General features: G+C 56.9%; 1 protein-coding gene across 1 annotated transcript; it reads left to right on the top strand.

The window, feature by feature from the left end:
- The first annotated feature begins 757 nt into the window (after window positions 1-757).
- Window positions 758-20,997, top strand: HEATR3 (HEAT repeat containing 3). The gene is made up of 15 exons (XM_045819047.1): window positions 758-1,051; window positions 1,172-1,344; window positions 2,565-2,652; window positions 4,305-4,417; window positions 5,480-5,589; window positions 7,318-7,458; window positions 8,923-9,209; window positions 12,442-12,532; window positions 12,635-12,801; window positions 13,024-13,106; window positions 13,815-13,951; window positions 14,460-14,548; window positions 16,487-16,630; window positions 18,294-18,470; window positions 20,217-20,997. The coding sequence occupies exons 1-15, from the start codon at window positions 914-916 to the stop codon at window positions 20,415-20,417; spliced, it is 2,139 nt and encodes a 712-aa protein (XP_045675003.1). The 5' UTR covers window positions 758-913; the 3' UTR covers window positions 20,418-20,997.
- Window positions 20,998-27,059: the final 6,062 nt, after the last annotated feature.

The following is a 27,059-nucleotide window of genomic DNA, read 5'->3' as shown; positions in this document are numbered from 1 at the left end:
CTTCATTCTTAGCACTACCACAACTCTAATCAGTTATTCATATAATTACTGTGCATTTAACACATCCTCGCTGAACTATAAACTCTGTGAGGACAAAGACAAAAAGGACAGGGACCAAATCTGTCTTCGTTATTATTTTATCCCAATGCCCAGCACTGCACCTGGTGCTCAGTAAGTATTGGTGAATCTTTTCATTGACTGTAAAAGTTTCAACCATTTATGTAGTGCTTATTATGTGCCAGTCTCTGTTCTCAGCATCTTAAACACTTAAACGTTTAGTCCTTTAACAATGGTATTGGGTATATTTGATTAATGTGCCCATTTCATTGATGAGAAAACTGAAGCAAGATTATGTAACTTCTTAAGGGAGCCCATTCTGAAACATTAACTGGCCTCTGTCTATGACAGGAGTCGTGCTAAGCACCAAGGACCCAAAATAAAATCGTGGTTAACACTTTTGAGCACCTACTCTATGTCAGGCTTGGTGTTAGGTGTTTTACATAATTTTATTTAAGCCGCAGAATAACCTTGCAAGTTAGGTAACCTTAATCCCATTTGACTATTATGGAAAGTAAAGGTCTGGCAAGGTTAAGTAACTAGATAAACTTTACCCGCTGGTGGGAGGTGCAATTCCTATTACTATTCAAATCTAGTCTCCTCCTCCTCGGGAAATTCCACGCGACTCCGCCCCTCAGCCAGGTCTGGCCCCGCCCACTCTCTCTACGCCTGCGCGCTCCTCCCTCCAAGCCCCGCTAGCGCCTGCGCACTGCTTCCCACGCGGCTCGGCGGTCTGCCGGGCCAGCTGAGCAGCCGCACGGACGCTCCCCCTCGGCCAGACTCTGCTGCTGGCTGGGCAGCCACCACGGTCTTGCTGTCGCCCTCCTCGCTCAGTCTTCCCCCAGCGCACGTTGCCATGGGCAAGAGCAGGACGAAGCGCTTCAAGAGACCTCAATTCTCCCCTACGGGCGGCAGTCAGGCCGAGTTGGCAGCGGAGGAGAACGGGACTGAACAGGAAGACGATGACGGGCCAGCGGCGGAGCTGCTAGAAAAGGTGAGAGACCGGGCCTCGCATGCCCGGAGGGACGGGGCGGGGCGAGGGGCCCCCGTGCCTGCGGCGGACCCCCTGCGCGCCTGCGTGCTGCTCGCCTTCTGACACTGCTCCTGTCCCCAGCTCCAGCACCCGAGCGCCGAGGTCCGCGAGTGCGCCTGCGCGGGGCTGGCCCGGCTGGTGCAGCAGCGTCCCGCACTCCCCGACCTGGCGCGGCGCGATGCAGTGCGCCGCCTCGGGCCGCTGCTGCTGGACCCCAGCCTGGCGGTGAGGGAGACGGCGGCCGGAGCGCTCAGGTGAGCACGGAGGGCTCCCGGGTCGGTGTTTCGGGCCGAGCGGCGCTGCGATAAGCCAGTGCCTTTTGTGTTTCGTCCTTAGTGCCCCTGGCCGAGGCAGCTGGCAAACCCCATCCAATGGCCTGGGCTCCCTATAGAGGGGATCTGAACTCAGATTCCAGAGGCTGCCTCGCTTTCTGTGTGTCCACCTGGCCGCCTCATCGGCAGCAGCCACTTGCCCAGCATCGGTCCCTGAAGGCCTATCGCGTATTGTCCTCTCTCCAAGAACCTTCCAGAGAGTCCTGAGGTTCAGGGAACGCTTCCAGTATATATGTGGCTGGTCGTCTAGGTGCAGGGGAGTTTGAGCAGGCAGCACATTGAGCAAGACAGCTGAGATCCTTGCTTTCCCAGGACGATGCTGGTGAGACAGACGAGACCAGTAAACAGATAAAATGGACAATAGAGAGACCTGCGGTGGAGAAAACCAGAGGATGATGAGTTAGGGGTGAGGCGCTCCTTGAAATCGGATGCGCTGTGATGACAGCTGACGCAGGAGAGAGCCAGATATAGAAAAACAGGAAAGAGCAGCAACCTGACGGGGGGACAGCAACAGCAAAGCAGGGAGGCAGCAGAGGGCTTGGCCTGGTTAAAGGAGGGGAGATGAGATTGGCAGGATGGACCAGGGCTCAGGGTGCAAGGCTAAAGGACCTATTCCTTCTCAGCAGGAGTGACTTGATCTGATTGACCTTTTCAGAAGGCCGCTGGTGGCTGTGCAGCGAATGGCCTGTAGAGGGGGCCAGAGTAGAAGTTAGTATTTGTGGTCCTTAGTGCTCTATTAGGTTTCATTCATTGACCGAGCAAGTCGGGGAGGGTTGCTTCAGGGGGTGTCACTCGCAGCATCCTTACCCTGGCTGCCCCTGAAGTCTGGATTCCGAGACAAGGTCCCTTCACATAAGACTAGACTGTGATTTATTTGCATTAAATAGGAAAGGTTTTCTCCCCTCTCCCTTGCCTGCGGACCCACGCTGCAGTACTATCCCAGATGGACCTGCCAGTCACATAACACAGTCATTTGTTTGCATCAGGATGGATACATGGATTGATTCTGCAGCATCTTATGGAAATAATAAGAATTTCATCCGGGAGACACCTTAAGTGTGGTTAGAAACAAATGAGAGCTTCACAGTGCTTTCTGACATGCATGATCCCAAAGTAACACGTGTTTTCCACTTCTCGTGTAGAAACCTCAGTGCCTGCGGAGGTTTTGAAGTGTGCGACGACATGGTGACTAAGGATATCATGACGCCTCTGGTCGCGCTGCTCAGAGAGGTATGCAGTTGTAACTCTCCTGGTGGCAGGTGTTCAGTGTGGCTTTCACTATGCGAACTCAGTCGGGGGGTGGAGGGTTCATTCAACTGTTTAGTTCTTTGGTGTTAGTTACTTTGTCTTCCCTCAAAGCAGTCCATTGGAGTTTTGTTTCTTTTCTTTTCTTTTTTTTTTAAGATTTTATTTATTTATTTTTAGGGAGGGGAGGGGGGGGGAGAGAGAGAGAGAGAAACATCAATGTGCGGTTGCTGGGGGTTATGGCCTGCAACCCAGGAATGTACCCTGGCTGGGAATCGAACCTGGGACACTTTGGTTCCCAGCCCACGCTCAATCCACTGAGCTACGCCAGCTGGGGCTGGAGTTTTGTTTCTTTTTGTGGAAACACTTCTCTCTCCTTGGTGATAGCGGTCTTCGGTTTGTCCCCACTCCATTGATTTAGATGCCGGTTGGAAAAGACCTTCCTGAAACTATAAACAGTATCCTTTAGACTTTAAACTTCATACAGTAAAAATAATTAGTATTATTGATTGCTTCTTTATGTGCCTGGTGCGGTTTCGTGTACTATTCCATCCTCACAGCAGCCCGTTTGGCATCTGTAAACTATTCGTGTTGTACGGATGAGGAAGCTGAAGTACAGCCATTGGGAGTTTGCCTTGAAGGTGACCTTGAGTTCCCAAATTTCATATCATGCCAACTCGATTGCATGGTGTAGTTCAGGCACGAAAGAGCTCTCTCTCTGGCACGGCCCTGATCCCATATTCTGTACTGATGGGTAATTTTCCCTTTCGGCTGAGTAAAGAGGATCCGGTTTTGATGAGGGGCACCATTCTTGTTCCCTTTTAAAGCAGTGGCTCCACTGGGAGTGATTTGCCCAACAGGAGACATTTGGCAAAGCCCAGAGCTGTTTTTGATTGTCACAGCCGGGGGTAGGCGCTGCTGTTGGCATGCAGTGGGCAGCGACCGAGGGTGCTGCAGAACACGCTACAGTGCATGTGACAGCCACCCACAACACAGCGTCATCCGGCCCCGGGTGTCGGTGGTGCTGAGATGAGAAGCCCAGCTTTAGGGATGCCGTGGATTACACCGGCGGGGCAGCACTGCGGAGTGGTTCGCAACACCCGCTTTGGATCCAGAATGCCTGGACCGGATTCCCAGCTTCACCATATACCAGGCTGCACCTTCCGCAAGCTTTCTGTGCCTAAGTCTCCTATTTGTAGAGGGAGATTGGGGATAATAGCTCACCTGCTTCATAGCGCTGTGGCGGGACTGAATGACGTGATGTGCGGACAGGGCTTAGACGCGTGCCTCGCACGTGGAGGGCGCTGTGTGGGTGTCCGCTCTTAGCGGGTGCTGCCTTTCTCCACCTCCTTGCCTGTCCGTCCCATCAGAGGAAATGTGTGGTGTTGGTTTTACCGTTTAATTTCAATGTGAGATGCTTTATGTCTAATTGGTACAACGACTTGGGACCGTTTCTCGTCTGTGTCTCTTGCCAGAGGGGACCAGGGCTGTGGGCACAGTACTGTGTATGAGGATTTGATTGGCTTGCGAACCACTGTCATTTCTGCCGTTCTGTTTTGGTGACCCATCGTGATCATTAGCCTTTTTGTGTAAGCATTCTCTCGAACCAGCATGCTGATCACTGTATTTGGTTGCAGTGCAGCGCTGGGCTGGATTCCAGTGAGATGTCGGCACAGAAGGACAAAGACCGGAGTGGCAGTTCTGTGGAGAACATAGCCAACGAGGCCGTGAACGTGCTGTGGAATGTGTGGTAAGGCGCGCGGCAGACCCTTCCTGTCCCGCCCCAGAGGAACGGCTGTGCTCCTGGGCCCGCCTGTAGGTCCCTGGCGGTGCTGCTGGGTAGGCGGCCAGGTCACGTGACCTAGGATCAGCACCCCTCCACCCACCGGCTTAGCCCTTCCCTCCTGGCCTCACTACTTGACAGCCCTCCCCTCCGGTCCGTACTGCCGACCACAGTCAGAGGCGCCCTGGCCGTGGGCATGTGCCGCACACCCTTCCCCACAAGGCCCGTCGCCTTAAGCAGCAGCAGCTGTCTTAGAACCAGCAGGCCCCGGGGCGGCTGCTGCTCTGGCCTGGCATCTGGAGTGACACAGGGACCGCCGGGCTCGGCGGCCGCCCTACTCCTCCTTCGTGGCGTTGCTGTGTGACAGGGACATCGATGCATGAGAGGAGCTCCTGTGGCCCCGTGGGGAGAGGCCGCGCCCCATGTCCTGACGGTGCCAGTGGTGAGGAGGGGGCACTTGCCGTTAGGAGTGGAAATGGCGAGAAACGCAGCCTGGGTTTACTTTTTTCTGCCTCGTTTTACAGTCCGAATTTTTAGCAAGTTTATAGCTTCTGATGTAAACACTTTCGGGGTGAGGAGCACGGAGGCCTCACCGCGACTCATCCCCGTGGTGGGGGGGAAAGCACAGGGGGCCGGGCCCAAGGAGCCGCCGCTAACAACGTGTGTGTGGTCTTCGGACAGGGCAGGGCGCTCCTGCTTTTGGGGCCTGGGTTTCCTCGTCCGTCTCCAAGTAAACGGTTTCTAGGATCTCTCCCAGCTCTAGCACCCTGTAAGAAAACTGGGGCGCAGGTAAAGAGATTGGCTCCAAGAGACCGGTGTGGAAACGAAAGCCCAGGCACCAGCTGTGCTCACGTACAGTGGGTGCGAGTGTGTGTCGGCCTGGGCGTCCTCAGCTCCGAAAGTGGGGGGCCCTGGACCCCAGCTCTGGTTCTTTTAAAAGCCTCGTTTATTTCTTCGTGAACGTCTGTGCTTGATTTCTTAATGTTAAAATGCGAATACTAAAACTCCCCCCCCCCCTTTTCATTTCAGCGAATGCAGTAGTAGAGCCGTATCTATATTCAACAAAGAAGGCTGTCTGGAGATTGTGATCAAGTTTTTAAGTAGGTTTTCCACCAACGTTGACCTGGCTGTTTCAGTAGGTAAGTGGAGCATAGGTGATGATTTATTTAGCATGTACGGCCTTACTTGAGCACTTTAATTCCAACGTAGTGTGTTTATTCTACGAGAGTGGGTTTTTTTCCCCTGTGAGAATGCACAGCTGAGTTCTTTTAAAATCTGTGCTTAGTACTCACACGGTTTTCCAGCTCTTTACTCTGAGAGGGAGGGAGGGAGGGAGGGATCACATGGGCCCGTGTGGTTTCTCGTGCGTTACCAGTCTCAGGAGCCTCTGGTAATTCCCGAGCTTTCGTCGCCCGTGTACTGAGAGACAGGCACCGCCCACCAGCAGGCGTCTGAGCCAGAGGTCGTTGGCACTCAGGCCTCTTTCTCCATCTCGGACCCCTGGCTCACACTTTGGCAGCTAACCGATCGCCTGGGCCTGCTTCCCTTCCGTGGGCGGGAAAGGAAGGTCTGGCGGCTGCAGTGGCCTGGCCCCCACCCCACCGTGCGTGGGATTAGACGCCCTTGCGGGTCCTCACTCGGCAGGGGTGGGAGGCAGACGCCGGAGGGCGGGGGGGCTTGCGGGGAGGGGAGACGTGGCCGATAGAGAGTGTTTCTGTGCTGCCCATCGCACCGGCAGCACCTTTATTCGGCTCCGCCTTTCTCTGGCGCTGACCGAGTGTCCCCTTCCTGGCGTTTCTCTCGGCGCCTGTGGGCACCTTTGAGAGAACAGGAAAGAAGAAACAAACAGTGGGCCAAACACGACCGGGGAAAACTTAAAAATCATTTTGTTAGAATGGACTCTTTGGCAGTGGGGGTGGTCAGTGAGTCCATGTGCATTTTACAAACAGCAGGGCAGGCGGTTGGTAGGTGACTTTTAACCTCAGAGGACGGTTTCTATTTCGATGAGAATTTCAGGAAAGTTAGTCCGCAGCTTTGAGAAGAAAAACTTGATTCCTGGGTTCCTATTTCTGTTCCTCAGCCTTGTTACAGATTGATTCGCCTTATTTTAATTCAGGGGTGGAGTTAAATAGCTCATATGTCTCTTAATATTTTACCCACCCCTGAATTTGCTTATATTTTTGTATAAAACACTTTTTTCTTAAATAGCATTTCACCAGAAATTACTGTAACTTTTTTTTAAAAGATTTTATTCATTTATTTTTAGAAAGGGAAGGGAGAGAGAAAGAGACAGACATCAATGTGCAGTTGCTGGGGGCCGTGGCCTGCAACCCAGGCATGTGCCCTGACTGGGAATCGAACCTGCGATGCCTGGTTCGCAGCCCACGCTCAATCCACTGAGCTATGCCAGCCAGGGCAAATTACTGTAACTTCTAAGGTCATGCTGAGCGTAAGGGAGCCAGGATGCCCGAAACCCAGGGCGTGTGACCGCCAACAGACCTGCTCCGAGGGTGTCGTCCTCGGACGGGCGCCGGGCCCCATGAGTGGCCGGGATAAGCCTTCACTGATGTTTATAGTAACTGGGCATGGTCATGGCATTCGAAAGCCTTTAAAATCGTGTTCATAAAAGTCTGCTTCTGTAAAGAAGGATACGTTAAGCAAAGAGAAAAGAAAATAATCTCTCACAGCACAGACTGTTGGGGGACCCTCGTGTAGGCGTGGTGCCCTGAGGACACACACCCCGCAAAACCAGCGGTGTGGGGAGAAGTTGTAAAGCAAAGACTCCACTGTTTTCCGATGAGCTGTTCTGGTGTGAGTTACCCTCGCAGGATTCGTTGTTTCTAAGTATTCGGTTTCTGTCCTTACAGCCTACTGCTTGCAGACGGTCACGGAGGACAACCCAGAGCTGCTGAAGTCTTTCAGGGGCTCGGCCTTGCAGGTGCTGGAGTCGGCGATGCTGGCCCCGGCCAGCTCCATGGAGCATATCCTGCTGAAGACACTGGTGGCAGGTAAAACCCAGCCACGTGCGACCGAGTGCCTTTTAGTGACTTGTCGTGGGCGGAGACGGGGGCCGAACTTCCTCTGTTTCCTCCTGTGCTTACGTCTGTTCTGAAAACTGTGACGCGGAAGCGGAGACCCATAATGCAGGCGGTTGTGCACCCCGGGGAGCCTTCTGGAACCGATGTGCTTGCAGAGTAACGCCCACTGTCGTCTGGTGGGGGCGCTGCAGCCGGGGCCCCTGTTAGCCAGCGGGGTGAGGAGTGGACCACGAGCATGGAAGACGTGGCTACTTCCTGTTCCCCCAGATCTTTACCCCCAGCCTTTGGGCCCCCAGAATTTCCAAATACAAACAAGAAGTAATCTGGGGATCTGCTGAGTAGTTGGTAATATTTCAGCTTCTCTAGACATTCTTCTCTTGCCCTTGGGCCTTGCAGAAGTAACTGATCTTGAGAGGTATTGTCGTTTGTTGGGGTTTTTTTAGTGCTAAAATGCATATAACATGAAGTTTTCCGTCTTAACCACATTTAAGTGTACAGTTCAGTCGTGTTAAATAAATTCACGTTGCCGTGCAAACGACCCCCAGAACTTCCTTCGTCTTGCAAAACTGAAATTCTGTACACGGGCAACAGCTCCCCGCCCACTAACCGCCCCAGCAGCCACCTCCTCCTTTCCGTCCACTCCCGGCGGCACCTCCTGTGCGCGGAACCCTGCGTTGTTGTTGGGTGTTTGGGGTGACCAGTTTCACGTAACACAACGTCCTCAGGGTTCCTCCTCGTGGCAGCGTGTGTCAGAATGTCCTTCCTTTTCGAGGCTGAGTAATACGCCACCGTCTGTAGGGACCGCACTTGGTTTATCCTTGCTTCTGCGGCTGGCCACTTGGGCGGCTCCCTCCTTCCGGCTGTTGACGGTCGCCGCTGTGGACACGGGGGTCCGGGTATCTGTCTGGGGCCCTGCTTTCACTTCTGGTGCCTATCCGGGAAGTATTTGTATTTTCACCGTCACTTCTGACATAATTATCCCAACGTTACGGTAGCTGGCGTTGTCTTAGGATAATCCAAAAAAAGCAAGCACCTGCAGCCTGGTGTGCCCGTGAGGCCGTGGGGCTTGAGTGCACCCCGTCCTGCTCGCGGGACAGAGGCAGCTGCCTCGGAGAGCCGCTCGGGGGAAGGTGACAGGAAGGGAGGCGACTCAGTTTGTTGTTTTCATAGAAGCTCGAGCAGTGCGCCCGGCCTGTGGCTCCGTGTCGTATCGGAGGAGGGTGTGCCAAGTCGGGGGGAGGACTGGGAGGGGCCGCACTAGAGGGGGCTGCCTCCGTGCACAGCCCTGTGACATTTAATTAAAACCGAACAAAGGCAGCAGGACCAAGATATCTTGAAATTACAGCCGAGCTGAAAGAGCCAATCGCGTGAAAACCGTCTTTCATCCGAGGTTTCACGGGCGATTCCTTTGTCTTCGCGCGCGTTTCCCCCCAGGCGCCGTGTGGAACCTGAAGGACGCCATTCCGTCCCAGAGCCAAGCAGAAGTCACGCACGCTGTCCTGAGGGTCGTGTCTGAGGCGCTGGACATGGACGCGGGGGCGGCCGTCATTCGGTTGAAGGAGGCCGAAACGCAAAGGCTGCAGACGGCCGCGGAGACGGTGGAGGCCGAGGAGGCCGCCGGTGGGGCCGGCGTGGCCGCGGACGACAATGAGGACGAGATGGGAGAGGCGCCGCGGGAGCGGAGGGGCAGGAGGGCGACGTCCGTGTCCGATTTCCTCCCGGTAGGTCAGCTTGGGGCTCCCAGACGCGGGTTAGTGTGGCGGGGCCCCCCTCCCAGTCGGTGTCCCAGGTCTCGTAGAAGAGCGTCACGCAACGTCAGTTAGCAGGTGGATTTCAGTAACGATTGGTCCGTTTTTCCCATAAACTCTCACTTATAACATTAGAAATCTGCACTGAAAGGGAAAAAAGTCTCTTTAAAATGAGACTTTTCTGTACAGCAGAGTTCAGAGACGGGGCGCACCAAACTTCTGCAGCCCCCCAGAAGCGTGCGATCGTCTCGGGAGCTGCCGTGTCCCCCGGGTCACCCACGCACCATCCGTCTCCCGGACTGTCCCCTGGCGACAGCGGTTGTCCCTTCCCTTGGGCTGCCCGGCCCAGGACACCCGTGTCCCTCTTGCATCGGTGCCAGCCCGACAGCGGCAGGCCGGGCGTCCCTCTGCCCACCGCCGCCGCGCGGACCAGGGTGCCCAGTTGTGGGGGGGACGGAGGCGGGCCGTTCCTGCAGGCTGGGCGATGGGGGCGTGCGCATGCCCAGGTGTGGCGTCGGGGCGAGGGTGCCTCGTCCTGGGCGCAGCGAACCTTTCGGCCAAGCCGGTCCGCAGAGCGGGAGCCGTGCTTAGAGAGAGCGGCCCGCGGCGGCGAGCAGGGAGTCGGGGGTCAGCGGGGCCAGGACGTGACCTTCCCAGTGCACACTGCCGCTGCCGCTGCCCAGGGCCAGGTGCCGGGGGGCGAAAGGTGATTGAGACAGATTTCCTGTCTCCAGGGACCACTTCATCTCGGGAGGAGGGACACGTAGTTGTGGTTTACCGCAACGCCTGTGCTGAGGACCGCGGCGGGCCTGGGCTCAGGCTCCTGAGGCAGCCGCTTGTCTGCAGCAGCCTAAGGGCGGAGGGCGGCGGCGAGAGGCGGTCAGAGGGGAAGCTGGCTGCCCACGGCCCCTGCAGCCCCACCAGCCCCCCCCCCCGGAGGCCGGTCCTCGCTCCTGTGAAGTGACCTGCAACAGGGCGGCCTTCAGTCAGCGCCGCGGACGCTGCTCAGGTTATCACGCCCCGTCAGAGTTCTCTGAGTGAGAGCGCGCCTGAAAACCAGTGTCCTGCTTTTTCGCGTCCGTGGAGTCTCGTAAGGCGGGACGTGGTGACGTCGTAGAGAGAGGAGCACAGCTAGAGCGACTTTTCCAACCCCGTGCGTGGCTGGCAGGTGCGGAGAGCGGGGTCAGGTGCCGGGCGGATGCTGCCCCGGAGGTGATGATCGCGAATCACACAGGGTCCGAAAAGGCAGGCCTGGTGCGCCCGCTCCGGTGCAGGTGACGCGTGTGCGAGCCCTGCGTGTACTCCCATCTGTCCCGTGCGTCCGGGTCGGGGCTGAGGAGGTTAGAGTCGGTGACGTGGGACGGACCGCGGTGCAGCCTTGTGCCCGGTCCTCCCCAGAGGGTGCTCGCAAAGAGCCCTGGGGACACCTCTTCCCTTGTCACAGGAGGGCTCCATTCTCGATCCGGGACGGCCGTGGCGGTTATCAAGCCGTCGTCTGCTCGGTGCCACCCCCGCCCCCACCCCCTCTCCCCTCCCTCCGCTGCCGAACGCCTTCACGTGCCTCTCGGATGTCATAACGTTTGCTCTGCGCTGGCGCTCTGCTCCCCGCCAGGGTGACAGCAGGGTGACAGCAGCGGGAAGCCGGGTGCGCTTCTGAGCAGGGAGGCGTGTGGGGAGGTGGGGCCTGACCTCAGCGGCGTCTGAGAGGGGGAGGAGCCCTGTGCAGCCTGCAGACGGGTGTTCAGCCGCGTCTCCCCCACGCGGCGAACGGGACGGTTTTTGCATTCGTTCTCGCCAGCAGCGAAAGGAACACAAGCGTTAAATGAGCCACATCTCTTCAATGAGCAATTTGCCCCCTTTTTTTTTTTTTTTTTCCAAGAACGTGGTTCGAATTACAGTTAAATTGTTGCACAAGAAGTTGCTGGAGGATTGTAAGTGAGAATAAACACTCTGGGCAGGAAGTAGGGACTGCGTCACAGGTCTCTGGTTGTGTGTTTCAACTCTGACCCAGTCAGTCTGAGGAAATGAGATATCCAAGTAATCTGAAATGCCCCATGCCAGTGAAATGCTTAATAAATCACACTACATCCATTGTTGAGACAATAAAACACACATTATTTCTGGCTTGTGCACTATTCTGGAATGTCAGTGTAGCTTTTTTTTTTAAGATTTTATTTATTTATTCTTAGAGAGGGAAGGGAGAGAGAGAGAGAGAGAGAAACATCAATGTGCGGTTGCTGGGGGTCATGGCCTGCAACCCAGGCATGTGCCCTGACTGGGAATTGAACCTGCGACACTTGGGTTTGCAGCCCGTGCTCAACCCACTGAGCTACGCCAGCCAGGGCCCAGTGTAGCTTTTCCACTTTTCACAGGTGACTTGCAAGTTAAGATCATGGGAATGTATACAACCCCTCTCAAGAACGGTGATTGATAAGTTCCTGCTAATTCATTTCCAGAGGAAGAAAATCCCCCTCCTCCTCCTCCTTCAGTGTTGAAGAAGTGCTTTACCGTAGCCTTCCAAGGAGGCCCGGAAGCGGGCCCGTCCGCCCCCAGCCCAGCCCTGTGGGCCATGGGGGGCTCGCCCGTAGTTCTGGCCCGTGCGGTCTTCTCCAGGGAGACAGCCCAGCCGCTGAAGGCAGGAGTGCTGTGCCTCGGTGCCTGGCGTCTGAGACGGGCTCTCGGTTTAATCTTGGTGTGCTCAGCTCCTTCTCAGTACGCTAGGTTAAGTTCCAGGGGGGATGCGGCTCACAGCTCCTGACTGTCCCCGCCTCCAGCTCACGGAGCAGCGCGTAGGGAGTAAGAACCGCACAGGTAGCCGGGAGCCCCGGTGACGGCTGCTGGCTCCCCACTGCCGGGAGGAATCAGCGCTTCCTCCTTCTCATGACTCCTGTCCCCACCCCACCCCCGCGGCCGCGTGTCTTTGGAATCATTGAGCGCACGTGAACTCAGGCACGGGTGGCAAACACAAGGCCCGCGGGCCCAACCTGGCCCTCCCCGTGGCTTCTACCCGGCGGCAGCGCTGAGCTCTGGCTGAACTGTGAAGGAGTAGCTACATGTACAGTCTTAAAGTTATGTTCGGCCCTTTGAAGGCGACCGTGAGGCCGATGTGGCCCCCGGTGACGAGGGGTTTGACGCCCCTGAGGGGGGATTCCCGTGGAGGCACGGGCCGCACGTTGAGGGTCGGTGGTTCGATTCCTCCTCCTAGCCCAGCGACCAGGAGCGGAGGGAGGCCGCAGCGCTGCTGACGGCCCAGCAGACGGCGCTGGAGATCCTCGTCAACATGTGCTGCAGTGAAGGTTCGAGCCGCCTCGGGGTCCCTCCCTCCCGGGGCTGGGCAGGCGGGCGGGCGGCTCCCGCCGGACCTGTGGTCTCACTGCCCTGTGCCCCGTCCTCCCCAGGTCCCTCGGACGAGGAGGACGAGTGGGAGGAGGCGCTGTCCAGCAGCGACGAGAGTGAGGCGTTGGTGGAGGACGCCCTCTGCGAGGGCGCGGGGCAGCTGCTCTCCCCGCTCTGCCTCTCCCACGAGGTCCACGCCGCCCTCACCAGCTTCCTCCTGCCCCGGAAGGTAGCCGTCCTCGGTCTGGGCTCGCCGCGCAGCTCAGGGGAGGCCGGGCAGAGCTGCGCGTTCTGTGCGCAGGGGCGGGAAGCCCCCACAGTGGGTGACCGGGAAGCCAAACGGAAGGACAGTCCCCTCCCCCTGGGCGGGGTGCATTCGGGCAGTGTGAAGGGGCCTGGCGAACGATGAACTTGCTCCTTCATTTCTGCTTCATGACGCTTTAACATCCAGGTGTTTGAGAAAACGGCCTTCCCGAACAGCGCTGCGGTGGACCTGTGTTCCCGGAGCCCCGCTTGGAAACCTCTGGTCAGAAAGTAAGGACCTGCCTGTTTTCCAGACATCTGTCGTCGTCGTTGCGTGACAGGGCGGACCACTCGATAGAAGGGGCCGACGCCCCAGGTTCGAGGTTCTGTTCCGCGTGTACGCCCCGGAGAAGCGTGTGCTTGTGTGTGTGCACTGAGGCCTGAGAGTGCGCGTGGGGAGGGGGTCTCACGCTCGCCCCAGCCTGGAGGCACCCTCGCTGCCCGACAGCGGCAGGACAGAGGGGTGCGTTCCGGCACGGTCGCACGGCAGACCGCTCAGCCGTGAACGGTCTGAGGACCGTTCATGAACGGGGTCTGAGCCAGAACTCCTCGCCACGCGGATCAAACACCGCCGAGCTGGAGAGCTAGGCACCACACAGTGTGCACACAGTGGCGCGGCTTTCACGAAGCTCAGACGCGGGCACCACCACGCTCTCCCGTTCAGGGGCGCGCACACGGGTGCGAGCCTGGAGAGCAGAGCAAGGAAACGTTCCCGTCCAAGTCCGGACCTTCGGGGTCGGGGAGGTGGGGCCCGGCAGGGGCGGCGGAGGTCGGCCGGGAGGGCGCCAGCCGCGACCCTTGCAGTTTGATTGGCTGGAGGAGGGTTCAGCTTCGGCCTCTGCTCGCAGCCGCTGACCTGTTCCCCGACACTCCCCGCCGGAACAGCTGGTCCCGGGCCCTGGCCGGAGAAACAGGTGCCATCCGCCCCCTCCCTTGCAGAATGAGCACCGTGCAGTGCCGAGCCCTCCTGTGCCTCCAGAGCCTGGTGTCCCTCCTGGAGGTGGAGCACCTGGGCGGAGCGCCGGCCCTGCAGGAGCTGGCGCAGCACCTGTCCACGCTGCTCTTTTCCCAGCCAGGTGAGTGGGTCAGCCTGCCGCGGAAGGCCGCTCTCAGGTGGAGCGGGACTGGAAGGGGCAGGGACTCGGAGTTTGGGTGCTGGGTCATGCAGCCTGCAGAGCCCTCGCTGAGGCCTCCAGTCATGCCCCCGCAGCTGTGGGTGGTGGGGAGTCGGAAGGGCACTCCGACGGGTGGGCCTCTGGGTGTGGTTTTCTTTCTCGCTGAGATTGTTTGCATCTGGTCACCTCAGGCCAAGTGAGGCCGAATCACCAGTGCCTTAAATTTAGGCCTCATGAGTGTGTTTGGCTAATTGTTCTTTATTTTCCTTCTGAAAGATAAAACCACTTTTTTGGTTTGCATGTGAACGGGTGGCGCAGAGGACCGGGGTGGGAAGCGGCCTCCTTGTCTGCACGGTGGCAGCGGCGGCGTGTGTTAACACCTGACGCGCTTCGGCTGGGTTCTGTTTCCTTTCCTACAAAACCGCTCGTCTGGAGAAAGGCAAAATTCACGTTTCACTCTTCTTTTCAGATTTTGCTCAGCACGTCGACTTTCTGGAAGCCATAAGCAGCGCCTTGCGGGCCCTTTTGCAGACAATGGCCTCCAAGAACATCGCCCAGGTGAGGGTTCGAGTTTCCTGTGCCCCCAACACCTCTGCGTCTGGGTCTGCTTCCACAGTGGCGAGACGCTCACAGCGCTGTTCCACCCCTACGACCTTTACTGTGTGCGTCCTCGGGTCCGTGACAGCGAGTAGGCGTGGGAAAAACGTAGCCACCACACCTCGACCCTCGCCCTCAAGTGAGCAGACACTCCCCAATCACCAGGGGCGAGCTGGCTGCGTCCGCTGGCCCTGCTCGGTCCCTTGGTGCTCCTCGTGCCCCGAGTGTCCTGCTGGGCTCCGTTGCTCTCCGCTGTCCTGGCGTCACCCTGGGTGACACCCCTGTCCACGTAGCTGCTCTTCCTGGCGACCTGGCTTCGCAGTTCTCGGACCCCCTTCTCCCTAGTGCCGTGCCTGCCTCGAGCCCTGGCACCGTGGCCACGCCCATGCCCCGGAGCAGAGTCTGCTGGCGGGGGTTGGGGTCTGGTGTCCACTGTGAAGTGGGTGCTGCACAATGGCCTCTAATGTGGACTCTTCAGAAAATTCTCCATGTGTTTTTTCAAGAACATAACTTGTGACTCTTAGTTCCTATGAAATGGGATTATTATAAGGCCTGGCCCGCCGGGCGGCCACGGGAGGGTCAGAAGCCCTTCCACCGCGGGGCTCGCAGGAATGTCAGGCACCGTCACTGATGGTGTCCATGGTGTCCGGGCGGGAACGGGCTGCGCCAGCCCGATTTGCAGCTCAGGCTCCGTTGGTAATTGGCTGGTCACACGTAGTCGGGTCATACGTCCTCGGGCTGGCTGGGCCCCGGGCGCGGGCCGTGGGTCTTAGGACTCGGAGGAGCCTGGCTCTCCGATGCTGTGTGAGGACAGGAGGCCGAGGGCCCACCGTGCCGAGGGAGCGCGCCGGCCCGGACACAGCTGTCCCGCCATCCCGGCCGCCGCTGTGCCCGCGGCGCTCGCGTGTTGGGCGGCCCCCGCTGTGAGTCATCCCGGTAGTAACGGCACACGCCTTCCCTGCCCTCCCCCAGCCTGTCCCGGCGAGCGACAGCTCTGTCGTTTGTGGGATTTTTTTCAGCAGACTGTTTTCTGAGAAACTGGGGCATACTTGCTGTTACCTTTAGATTTGGCAGCGTGGTGCGGGTGAGTCAGCAGTGAGTGAGATGATTTGGAACTGCTCGGGACTCTTCTGTAAAACGACAGCCAACGTGGAGTGAGTGCTCGATGTGTACACTCAGCCCTCCCAGCCCCCCTGTGAGGGGAAGGGGAGGGTTCACTGGGGCTCAGGGGCTTGTGCTGTGTTGCCAGGTGGCAAGCGGAGGGGCTGGGATTTGAACCCAGGACGTCAGAGTCCAGGTCCTGAGCCCTTAAGCCCATGCAGCAGGACACTCGAACTCCATGATACCGTGTCTGCACATGCGTGCAGACGAGCTTGAAATGGAAAGTATCGCTGCCTAGCGGAGTGCTACATAACTCAGTGGTTTTTACAGTCTTCAGTAATTGACCACAGCACATCTCAGAGTGAGTTCTGGTCTTGTGTAGATTCAGCCAATTTTTATTAAAGCTACATGATCCTATTACATTTTGAAAACACGTTCATGATCGATGCCGGAAAGAAACTAGAATCTCTCCGGTCTGAGTGCATTTGGACGGAGTCTTTAAGTGAAACCGATGGGAGCCGACCCCCCTTTTCTGGGCTCCCAGCTGTGGGGGCACGGAGGGGGTGTCCAGCGATGGCAGCGACACCGACGGGCCTCGTCTCGTTTCGGGACGGCCCGCCATGCTGGGGGCCGAGTAGAAACATGTAGTGGCCCCTCTGCCGAGGACTCGCGTGGTTCTCGGAGCCGGGCAGCCGCGGGAGAGGCCGCCGCCGGCTGTGCGCCCCGTGCGGTTGGCCTGGTTGGCCCCGGCCGGCGGAGCTTCACGCCACAGGCGCCCCTCTCCCCCTCCGCCGACAGTGCATGACCCCGGACCAGCTGATGGCGCTGTGCAGGGCCGGCCTCCAGAGCGCCAGCGTGGGCGTCAGAGTGAACGTGGTCAGCATCCTGGGAATCACGGGCAGCGTCCTCGCCAAAGGAGACGGCACCCTGGAAACTCTCAAGGTAAAACCGTCTGCTTCCTCCTGAAATGTCCCGTGGCTCGTGGCTGTCGCTGTGGGTTTCGGGGCACCGCTGTGGGTGTCGTGGGGAGACACCGTGCTGAGAAGGTGCTCGCGGAAGGACTCCCGTCATACCCCCTGGGGCTCGCTTTCACCGCGCGGATTAGATGGGGACTCGGGAAGCTGAGTCCCACTTTGCCATTTAACTTGACTCCGGGGATTCTTTTCTCCAGAAATGAGCTTGTCACCCATGAAAGGCAAGTTTAGAATTGTGAGGTGCCCCGGCCTCGGCCGCCGCACAGATGTGCGGTCGTCCTGCCCCGAGGCAGCTCCGCTCCAGGCCACATGTGCGCCGCACCACCCCCCCACGTTCCTCCCGCTGCCGCTGCCGCCGCGAGTGCCCCGGGAGCTCACCCGGCACTTTGCTCCCAGGCTTGCCCTCAGCACGGTGCTCAGCGGCGGCACTGTTAGAGATACGGTGTCACCGCCGGCGGAGGACAGGGATGGCGCAGGTACCCTGCGTGGGGCCAAAGCCTGCTCAGGTGTGGGCACTGACGGGAGGAACACCACTCACCCTGGCAGGCACTTCACAGTGACAGTGACATCTGTCAGACCCCTATCTTGAAAAGATGACACGCTCACACAGCGGAACACTTGGAAAAGTGCAAATGAACATAGAGAGGAACACTCACCTCCATTCTAAACTCCCAGTATGACTGCTTCACAGGTGCCGTGCGCCTCCTACTGCATAGGGTCTTCTCATCTGGACACTTAGATTCAGATGAGGAAACTGCGGCCCGGCGGGGTGAAGGGACTGTCCGACGGCCATCCTGTTACGGGGGAGCCGGGGTTTGGACTTGGGGTTCTTAGCGTTTCCACTCTCCCACGTGCGACACCAGCTGTGCGTGTGTCTTTCAGACGTGAAGGGGGAAGCTGGGCCACCAGACAAAATAATTCACTCTGGAACTGTTCTCTGCAGGTTAGGAATGGTCTGGGGTTTTTGTTCGGCTGGTTTTTTGCTTTTAAAGATTTTGTTTTTAAAGAGGAGAAGGAAGGGAGAAAGGGAGAGAAACATCAGTGCGTGGTTGCCTCTTGCACGCCCCCTGCAGGGGACCTGGCCCACAACCGAGGCCTGTGTCCTGACTGGGAACTGAACCGGCGACCCTTTGGTTAGCAGGCCTGCCCTCAATCCACTGAGCCACGCCAGCCAGGGTGGGGATGGTCTGTGTGTTAGCCAGCCAATTGTGAAAATTCGGCACAGTGAAGCAAAATGAGAGTGCATTCAATTTTTAAAATTGTCTGTGGGTGTTTTTCATATAATTCAAAAAGCATAATTTTTGTTCCATTTTGACACCATGGGGAAAGCCTTTTTGAGGGAGGCAGAGGGGAAATTTTTTAAATTTCCTAAGTCAATCTTTCATATATCATCTATGGATCTAATTCATTTTATTTCGGAACGTAACTTCTAATGTGTTTTATTTATCTTCCTTATACTTGGTATATTTATAGATACACATTAAGTCTTTAACCTTTACCCTTCTCAAAGCTTTAATTTTCCTCCGGCACTTCTGCATACAGTATCAGGCGCGCATCACTGCCGTTTAAAGCCGGTGCTCGGGAAACGGCCCTGGGGACCCTGGGGGTAACGTGCGTCTTGTTGGCCCCAGACCATTGGGTGCTCCCTGCTGGAGGTCGCCACCAAGGACCCTTCGCTGGTGGTCGCTGGAGAGGCCCTGGACGCCCTGTTCGACGTGTTCGCCGACGGCCGAGAGGCCGAGAGGGCCTCCGTGCAGATCCGCCTGCTGCCCGCCCTGCGAGAGCTCCAGCCCGTCTTCAGGATGAAGGTATGCCGCCCCCCGGTGTGGAGTGCCCCGGGGGGGGGGTGGGGGGGGCCATCCTGTGGGAGGAGGGGCCCCCTCCTGGAGCCCCTCAGCCCCGCCTGCGAGTGCTGCCAGGCCGAGCTGGAGCTCGGCGGACCCTGTGACCTGAGCCTGGTGGTGCGACACCTCCTCCTCCCGTAAGTTGAGGGGTGCCGCCAGTGCCCCTCGGGAGTGAGTGGGGGCGGTGGTCTGCGGCCCCCGGTGCTCTCCCTGGTCGGCCTCCAGCCCCATCGTGTGTCACGTGCCACCCTACAGGCTGGTGTCACTGTCCTGAGCGTTTCCCTTCGGTGCTCGGAGGAAAGGCAAGCTCCCTTGAAATGAAACAGCTGTCTTCCTGGCTTCTAGACTTGAAATTCAACGTTTGCTTTTTAATCTTTGTGGAGGGAATAGAGGTTCTGAAGGAAGGCGATCTTTTCGCTGTTTTCCAACATGCGCATCTTTGACCTGGCAAGCTTCTGACGCAGAACGAGGGCCTCACGGAAGGAACTCGGTGATGGGTTTCAGGTGAACTGCTGGCGTGCCTAGAAATGTAAACCTTCTGAGAAACTTTTAAGGCATAAAAAAACAGTTGTGCTTCCCAGAAGAAAACGGAAACACGGGCCGGGCACGTGTTCTGTCATTCTTACCCCGAAGTGGGTGCCAGTGTAGGAACTCGAACACTGCTTTGTCTTTACTGCCTTCGTGGGCTGGCACGGCCGCACCGGACGCACGTGGGGCTGGCGGCCGGCCGGCGCCCACCGGGCTGGGCCTCGCCCACGGGGGACTGAACGCCAGACGGGGAGAGACGGGGCAGCTCCCTCTTCACTGCGTGGTGTTGAAGCCTAGAGTTTTTTTTCTTGGGTGTTTTTTTTTTAATATACTAGGGTGTTTTTTTTTTCTGCGATTTTACTTATTTTCAAAGAGAGGGGAGGGGAGGGAGAGAAACATCCATGAGTGCGAGCGAGAGCAACACCGACTGGTCGTCTTTGCACACCCCCACCCCAGGCACGTGCCCTGGCGGGGGCCGGCCACCTTTGAGTTCGTGGGCCGGCGCTCAGTCCACTGGGCCGCACCGGCCGGGGCCGTTTCGGTTGTTTTCACTCGGATGTGACTGGAAACTGTACTGGGGCGATGACCGGGGTAGAATCGACACGTGGCGTCAGACCAGTGTGGGGTGTGCCACGTAACGGTCTGATGTGACGTGCACACCGTGACGTGATCGGCACGGTGCGTGCAGTTAACCCCTGGCGCCTGGCAGGGAGACACATGCTTTTCTCGCGAGGGGAGCTTTTCAGAGCCGCTCTCTCAGCAGCTTCCCAGTGCATAGACACGGGCCGCAGTGCGGGGATGGCCGGAGGAGGGGGGGGAGGGGGAGAGACGGAGAGGGTGCAGGGGCCGGAGGATGGTGACGGCAGGTGGCCCGGCTCTGGGTGGCGAGCACCTGGTGCAGGGGACAGGTGACATACTCGAATTATATGCCCAAAGCTTATCTGATGCTGTCAACCCACATCTCCCCAATAAATGTAATTAAACTAAAAGGCGCACAAGCTTATCTCCGTGGCTCACATCCTGTGTCCCCTGCTGTGTCCCACTGACCTTGGCAGTGAAAAGGGTTCATTGGATTCTGGCAGCTGTCTCGTTCTGAAAGAGATACGCCCCAAAGTAAATGCTTCCTTCGTTTGAGGGAATCGGTCACTCACACCAGCTCACCCAAGACTCCTCTTTTGGCAGATACGCAAAGAAGGGAGAGGCCAGTACAGCCCCGACCAGCTGTGCGTGCTGGACAACGTGAAGACGAACCTGAGGAGGTTCGTTGCTTATCAGGAAGCCGTTCAGCGGGGACCGGCCGCCGAGCCCCCCGAGCCCCCCGAGCCGCTGCCGGAGGGCGCGGCCCTTGCCCCCGAGCGGGCGCTGCTCCGGGGTTCTCTCTGAGCATGTGCGCTTTGGAAAGCCATCTTCTGATGTCTCTGCCCTGAGTGTTGATTTGAAGTTCTAAGGACTTCAGAACCGGTCGGAAATGCTTCCTTAGGCTCTGGGATCCGAGTGCCTTTCGGGTGTTCTCTCATTTCACGGTCCCCGCACGTTCCTGTCACGGAGACACGAGGAGCGGAGACACAGCGGGATCTCAGGGGTTCTCGAGAGCAGTGAAGGAACTTCTAACCAATCCTATTTTTCTGAAATTTTGCCCCCCCCCCCCAAAAAAAAGGAAGTCTAAAGTATTTATTGCTTAGATATTCTTTTAGGTCAATATCATTTTATATTAGCTGAATTTTTAACTGAAAGATGAAGACAACTTTATAAAATTAAACACGTGTCAATTATGTTTACCTTCTACAAAGCGATGAATTTGTATTTCATTATGGAGTGAGATACACGACGGGCTGCCGAAGCCCCGGCCGTGCTCTGTGTGGGCAGCTCCGGCGTGTTGCTTTGTAAGCTCCCTCCTGTTGCATTTGATGCGGAATCCGAATTGGGAGGGGATATTCTTAAATAAATAACTATTTTATTGAAAGCTTTGTGTCTTACAAAACCTCTGTAAAAAAACGTCAGCTAGTCCCTGTCCTGGGCGCTTGCCCGCTGATGGGCGTTGCTTTGACCACGTGTGCGATCCTAGAAGCAAGATGGACAGCGGGACCCCCGGCGTTCCTCTCAGCAGCGACCTGCAGGCGTCGAGAACCGCAAACCGTGGCCGAGGGAAGGGAACAGAACCTACAGATGACGGAAGTAGACCACGTTCACGGGCGACGGGAAGGTGACGTTCCTCCCCAAGCCCGGCTGTGGGTGCACGGCATCCCCGGCACAGTCCCCACGGGGTGATCTGTAGAAACTGACCAGCCGACTCTCAGATTATGTGGAAAAGCAGGGGATTTAAAATACCTACAACAACTTTCAGAAAGAACAAAGTTGGAGAACTTCCACGCCCTGATTAGAAACTCAGCAGAACGCTGCGGCCACGGGGCAGCGTGGCAGCCCCCGGGGGAGGGCCGAGAGGGGACCCAGGGGATGCAGCTGGGAGCCCAGAAACGCGCCTGTGGTCGTGTGGTCAGTTGATGATCTTCCTCCGAGGTGTGGGGTTAATTCAGGGGAGAAGTAATAGTCTTTTTAACAAGTGGTGCTAAAATAACACCTGTGTGCGGAAAGACCGTGTATTCCAGCGTCCAGGCTTCGTGACGTGTGACGCTTTCGCTCACCCACTGAGCACGCCCGGGGGTGCAGCTGACGGCTGCTCGTGAGCACCCGAAGGGGCCGCACCCAGGGGCCGTCAGTGGGTTTGGCGCCGATCTCAGCTCACACCAGCACTGGCAGTTTTACCCACCGCGGCCCATGCGCCTGGAGGGCCGGGGCGGCAAGGAACCTTTCAGCAAAAAGAAAAAAGAAATTGCAAAACAGCTTTTACCTTGGGGAGCCCTGTGCAAGGGCCCACGGAGCACGCGTGGAGAGCGGCTGGTTCAGAAGGGTGGAGAGAACAGAGGACGTAGCGAGGCCTTGAAGAAACGCGGTGCTGGAAGGGCTGATGGGAAGGCGAGGCTGGAAGGAAGCCGAAGAAAACACAACTGGGGGTCGGGGCGGGGGCAGGAGAGAAACCAGAGGAAGGTGACATCGGAGCAGCCGCAGGGAGGGGCCGAGAGCGCGGGGGTCCGAGGGTCAAGGAGCGGTGAGAAACGTGCGTGATTCAGCGACAGGGCCGTCACCGGTGACGTCCGCAAGAGCTGTTTCCGTGGCGGGGTCAGGTGAGGAGTCAGGTGTGAGCGGTGAGGCAACGGAGCTGGTGACGAGAGGTCGGGGTTCAGAGAAGATCGTGGAGGGGAAGGAGACCAGGCAGTGGCTGCAGGAGGGAGTCGCTGTTGTCCGCTTCCTGTGAAGGAGAGAGTGAGTGAGTGAAGGAGTGAGTGGGTGATGCGCTGGTCGCAGAGCACAGAGCGGAAGGAAACTCCAAGGTGACCCCTGCTTTCCGGCTGACGGAACGAACTGGCTGGAGGTCTGTTCGTTGAGACGGGATCAGGGCCCCACCCCAGGCAGACGGAAGGCACCTGCGCTCTGAGCTGAGGGAGCACTGACCTGCGGAATCGTCAGTTCCTTCAGAGGAAGCTGGCTCAACCTCCCGGCCCCAGCCTCCAGCCTGCCTCCCGTCTGCGGTGACAGGCACACGGGTGACGTGCACACTGCCAGTTTGACGGTCTCCCTGTTCTTTCTGTCTCTTCCCTTCTTGGAGTGAAAAGTGCACTTTAGCCCTGGCTGCCGTAGCTCCGTGGATTGAGCACGGGCTGCGAACCAAAGCATCGCAGGTTCGATTCCCAGTCAGGGCACATGCCTGGGTTGCAGGAACCGAACATTGATGTTTCTCTCTCTCTTTTTCTCCCTCTCTCCCTTCTCTAAAAATAAATAAAATCTTAAAAAAAAAGAAAAGAAAAAAGGGCACTTTAGCTTTTACTGTTTAACAACAACAAAAACTATATACTGGAAGATTTTCATATGTTGCCATGTTTGAGAAATTTGTATCTTTAATTAAAACTATTTTGGTTTGCTTAATTGCGCAATTCCTTATTTTAATGAACAGAATTAACTCAAGTTGTTTTTTTCTAGGCACAGTGAGAAATCGTGAGTGGTTTCCAGTATTTGCTCAAATGTATTTTTAGCCTCCCTAGTTTCATACAGGCAGTCGAACTGTGAGAACACAGTCGCCCTGAAATGCTCACATTTTCAGCGACGTCTGCCCGTCCGTGAAAAGGACAAGTTCTTTCCTGAAAGGAGAGATACTTGAACTGACTCAGGTAAGCGAGGGCGAAGTGGAGTGGTTTCCGAGCGACTGCTGTGGGCGTGAAGGAACGGGGTCTGGTTGGAGGGCCCGGGGCGGGACCCCGTATGGAACCTGGTGCTGGCGCGGTCTCGCTGCGCCGACCGAAACGGCGCCTGCCTGTCCTCCTGCTCTGGTTCAAAGACTCCTACCCAAAAGCAGCAAATGTTTAAGATTATTACAGTCTTAAAAACATCTGCAGTTGTTTTCATTAAAATTTACACATGAGTGAGTGCCTTTCACGATTTGATTCAATAACGTAATCGGCGGGTGAAAAGGAAAGGCGGAGGTGCTCACCGTGGTCCTGAACTCCAAGTGGTAAGGTTCTGGAAAGTGCAGATGACATTTTCCAGTGTTCTCTTGGAAGAAGTTCTGTTCCCTTCGTGTTTTGTTTAAAGTTATGTTTACTAGCCCCGGCTGATGTGGCTCAGTGGATTGAGCGCCAGCCAGCCTGCGAACCAGAGGGTCCCCGGTTCAGCTCCCAGGCAGGGCACAGGCCTGGGGGGTGGGCCAGGTCCGCAGCAGGGGGCACACGAGGGGCAGCCACACACTGATGTTTCTCTTTCTTCCTCCCTTTCCCTCTAAAAATAAATAAAATCAGAAAAAAAATAATGAAATAAAACTATGTTTCCTAAAACGGATAATACATGTGTATGATACACAATTAAAAGAAAGCCACCTGGCTGGCGTAGCTCAGTAGATTGAGCGCAGGCTGCGAACCAAAGTGTCACAGGTTCGATTCCCAGTCAGGACACATGCCTGGGTTGTAGGTCACGGCCCCCAGCAACCACACATTGATGTTTCTCTCTCTTTTTCTCCCTTCCCTCTCTAAAAATAAATAAAATCTTTTTAAAAATTTTTGAAAAAAAAGAAAGCCAGAAGTTGAGCCTTGGAAGTTTTTCCGTCTCCCAGTTCCTCTCCCCAGAAGGGCCCCTACCAGCTCTGCGTGCCCCTCCCAGAGACGCTGTTTGCGCAGTAAACCACACACTTGTTTTCCTCTCCTGTCTGGTGCACGAATGGCGGTGGGCTGTTCGTACCGTTTGATGCCTTGACATTGTGTGTTTATACCCTAGAGAGACTCCTCTATCAGCGTATGTAGACCTGTCCCACGCTTTTAGCAGCTCCATGGAACTCCACTGAAGGGTTGGGACCATAATTTCTTTTTAAGAGAGGGAGGGAAAAGGAGGGAGAAAGAGGGATAGAAACATCCAGTGGAGAGAGCAACATCCATCAGCTGCCTCTCACCTGAGCCCTCCACCTAGCAGGGGCCCTGACCCAGAACCAACCCTCGGCCTTTTGCTTTGTGGCCCAAACAACCCAGCCATCCCGGTGGGAGCTTGGAACCATCATTGAATCCGTCTGCCCTGAGAGAGGGAGGCAGCTCTTCATCCAGGTCTAGGGCCCAGACCCCGGGGCCAGGAAGCCTGGGTTCAAGTCCCGACTCCCCCTCTCCCTCTCCGTGTTACTTGGGACTTCCTCTCTCTTCCTCAGTGTTCCCTCCTGAAAGAGGGGATGCTGACATCAGCCGCTTAGGAGGTTTGTTGTTGAGGGTTAAAGGAGCTAGTATTTGTGTAACCCCAAACTGCACCTCGCCCAAACGCTGTGCAAATGTATCTTTCGGAGACGGGCGTCTGAACGGTGGCCAGTCCGCTGCCGCTGCTGCAGAGTGGCTGTGTGACTCATCCTGTGCTTGTGTGGATGTATCTGTGTGGTGATGGGTCCAAGAACCCGAATTACTGAAGGGTAACAAAGATACACTTGCAGATCGCTGTGTACGTATGTGTAATACCAGAGAGCACTCCCGCAGCCCCACTCCAAAGGAGCGCTCCCCACGCACGCTCCGCCCGCCTTGCTGTATTTTTCTTCTGCAGTACCCATCACGCTTTGACCCGTACACTTATTTAGAACGTTATATTTTTAATTCCGTAAATTGGCCTAGATTCCTCCTCTTTACCTTTGGAAAGAAAAATAACCAGCAGAACCCTGAGAAACCTCCTGTGTCCGAGGCTGCTTCAGAGCCTTAAGGAGGTTTCCGGAGGAGCTGGGCAGCGAGGTAGGGTGTCAGGGAGCGCGGGCGCACCACCCTCTTTCCCGTCCGCTGGGGGGCGAGCAAGGCACCACGCCTCCCCGCCTTCCAGAGGCCTTGCGCGTCCTTGCCTGGGAGGCTGTGTAGTAACTTGGGCAGCCTGATAAACTCTGGAGGAAGCAGAGGAGACCGTTGAACTTCGAGGTTTCAGGAAGAGATGGGGCCGGAGCTGGGTCCTGTGTACCTCCCCTCTCACCCTTACCGCGGGGGTGCACCCCAGCCTGGCTCCCAGCCGCCCACCCTGCGCGTCTGCTGCGCCCCTGCTGATGGGCAGAAGCAGGAGGAGCGGATGAAGCACCGCCCCCATCCCTGCATCCGCGATGGGGAGGGGAGGAGGGGTACTAATGCCTGGTGCCCTCGCCCCCTGGCGACCACAGCTCTGCGGTCGCCAGGGGGCGCCAGGGTTCTCCCGCAGGAGTCGCTTCTAGTGACTCGCGGTGGCCCCTGCTTGGAAACAAATGCTCTGCTGCTGCCCTCCCTCCCCCATCCGACCTCCCCTCCGCCCATGGAGACCGTGGCTCCGTGTCTGCTTCTGGGAGGAGCCCAAAGCAACACAAGACGTGTAAGTTGTGTTTCAGGGGGGAAACAAGTGTGTGTGTGTGTGTGTGTGTGTGTGTGTGTGTAAGACGTCTAGGTCCGTCCGTGTGCACTCTGGGTGTGTAAGAGTTTTATGCATGACCTGTGCCCACGGTGCAGCGCCAGCCAGCGTGCGGGGCGATGAGCTTAGCTCTCTTGCCTCGGGGTGGAAGATAATTCTCATTTCCATTTATCAGATTAAGTTCCTTCCACAGATACAAAAATCGCTGACGTCGGCCCAAATCTCTGTTTAATCGAAACTAATTTGGTGGTGGATCAAGATCCACTTGGGATCAGAATGGTGTACGTGTCAGCACGGACACACACGAGCACTAGAAACGCTGCCGGAGCCACTGGGGGGCGCTGCCCACCCTGCCAGGTCTCCACCGCCCGTTACTCAGGCAGCAGAGCCCAGAGGGCACCTTGCCCCCTCGCTCTCGGAACTGCTGAGGGGTTCGGAGGCCCACACAACGACTGGCACGGCTAATTTTTGAAATGCGATCCACGTGAGCGGGGATGGAAACCCTGGCTGAGCCTCCCGTGCAGCTGCCGTTGAAAAGCCACACGCTCGGTTCTCACAGGAATGAGACGACACGCTGCGAAGTCAGGGCAACGTCCCCCTGGGTCGAGAACCTCTGTTCGCAGCCGGGAGAGACAGCGGCTGTGAGAGGTGGAGGAGCTGGCTTATCCCAGCTGCACCCCCATGTGGGCGTCTGTCCAGGCGGGGGGTTGCCTTGATGACTTGGATGGGTCTGTGGGTGAATTTTAAAAATAAAAATAAACCTGGCTGGCGTAGCTCAGTGGATTGCACTCGGGCTGCAAACCAAAGTGTCGCAGGTTCGATTCCCAGTCAGAGCACATGCTTGGGTTGCAGGCCACGGCCCCCAGCAACCGCACATTGATGTTTCTCTCTCTCTCTATCTCCCTCCCTTCCGTCTCTAAAAATAAATAAATAAAATCTTTTTAAAAAAATAAAAATAAAATAAAAAAATAAAAATAAAATTGTTATTCGAAAGCCTGCTTTTACACCCTGGCTGGTGTAGCTCAGTGGACTGAGTACAGGCTGCGAACCAAAGGGTCCCCAGTTGGATTCCCAGTCAGGGCACATGCCTGGGTT

This window comes from Phyllostomus hastatus, unplaced genomic scaffold (genome assembly GCF_019186645.2).
Source record: "Phyllostomus hastatus isolate PE091 unplaced genomic scaffold, TTU_PhHast_1.1 phas_scaffold_345, whole genome shotgun sequence".
Lineage (NCBI taxonomy): Eukaryota > Metazoa > Chordata > Mammalia > Chiroptera > Phyllostomidae > Phyllostomus > Phyllostomus hastatus.
The sequence above is the reverse complement of the archived record's forward strand: the minus strand, read 5'-3'. Positions and strand labels throughout refer to the sequence as shown.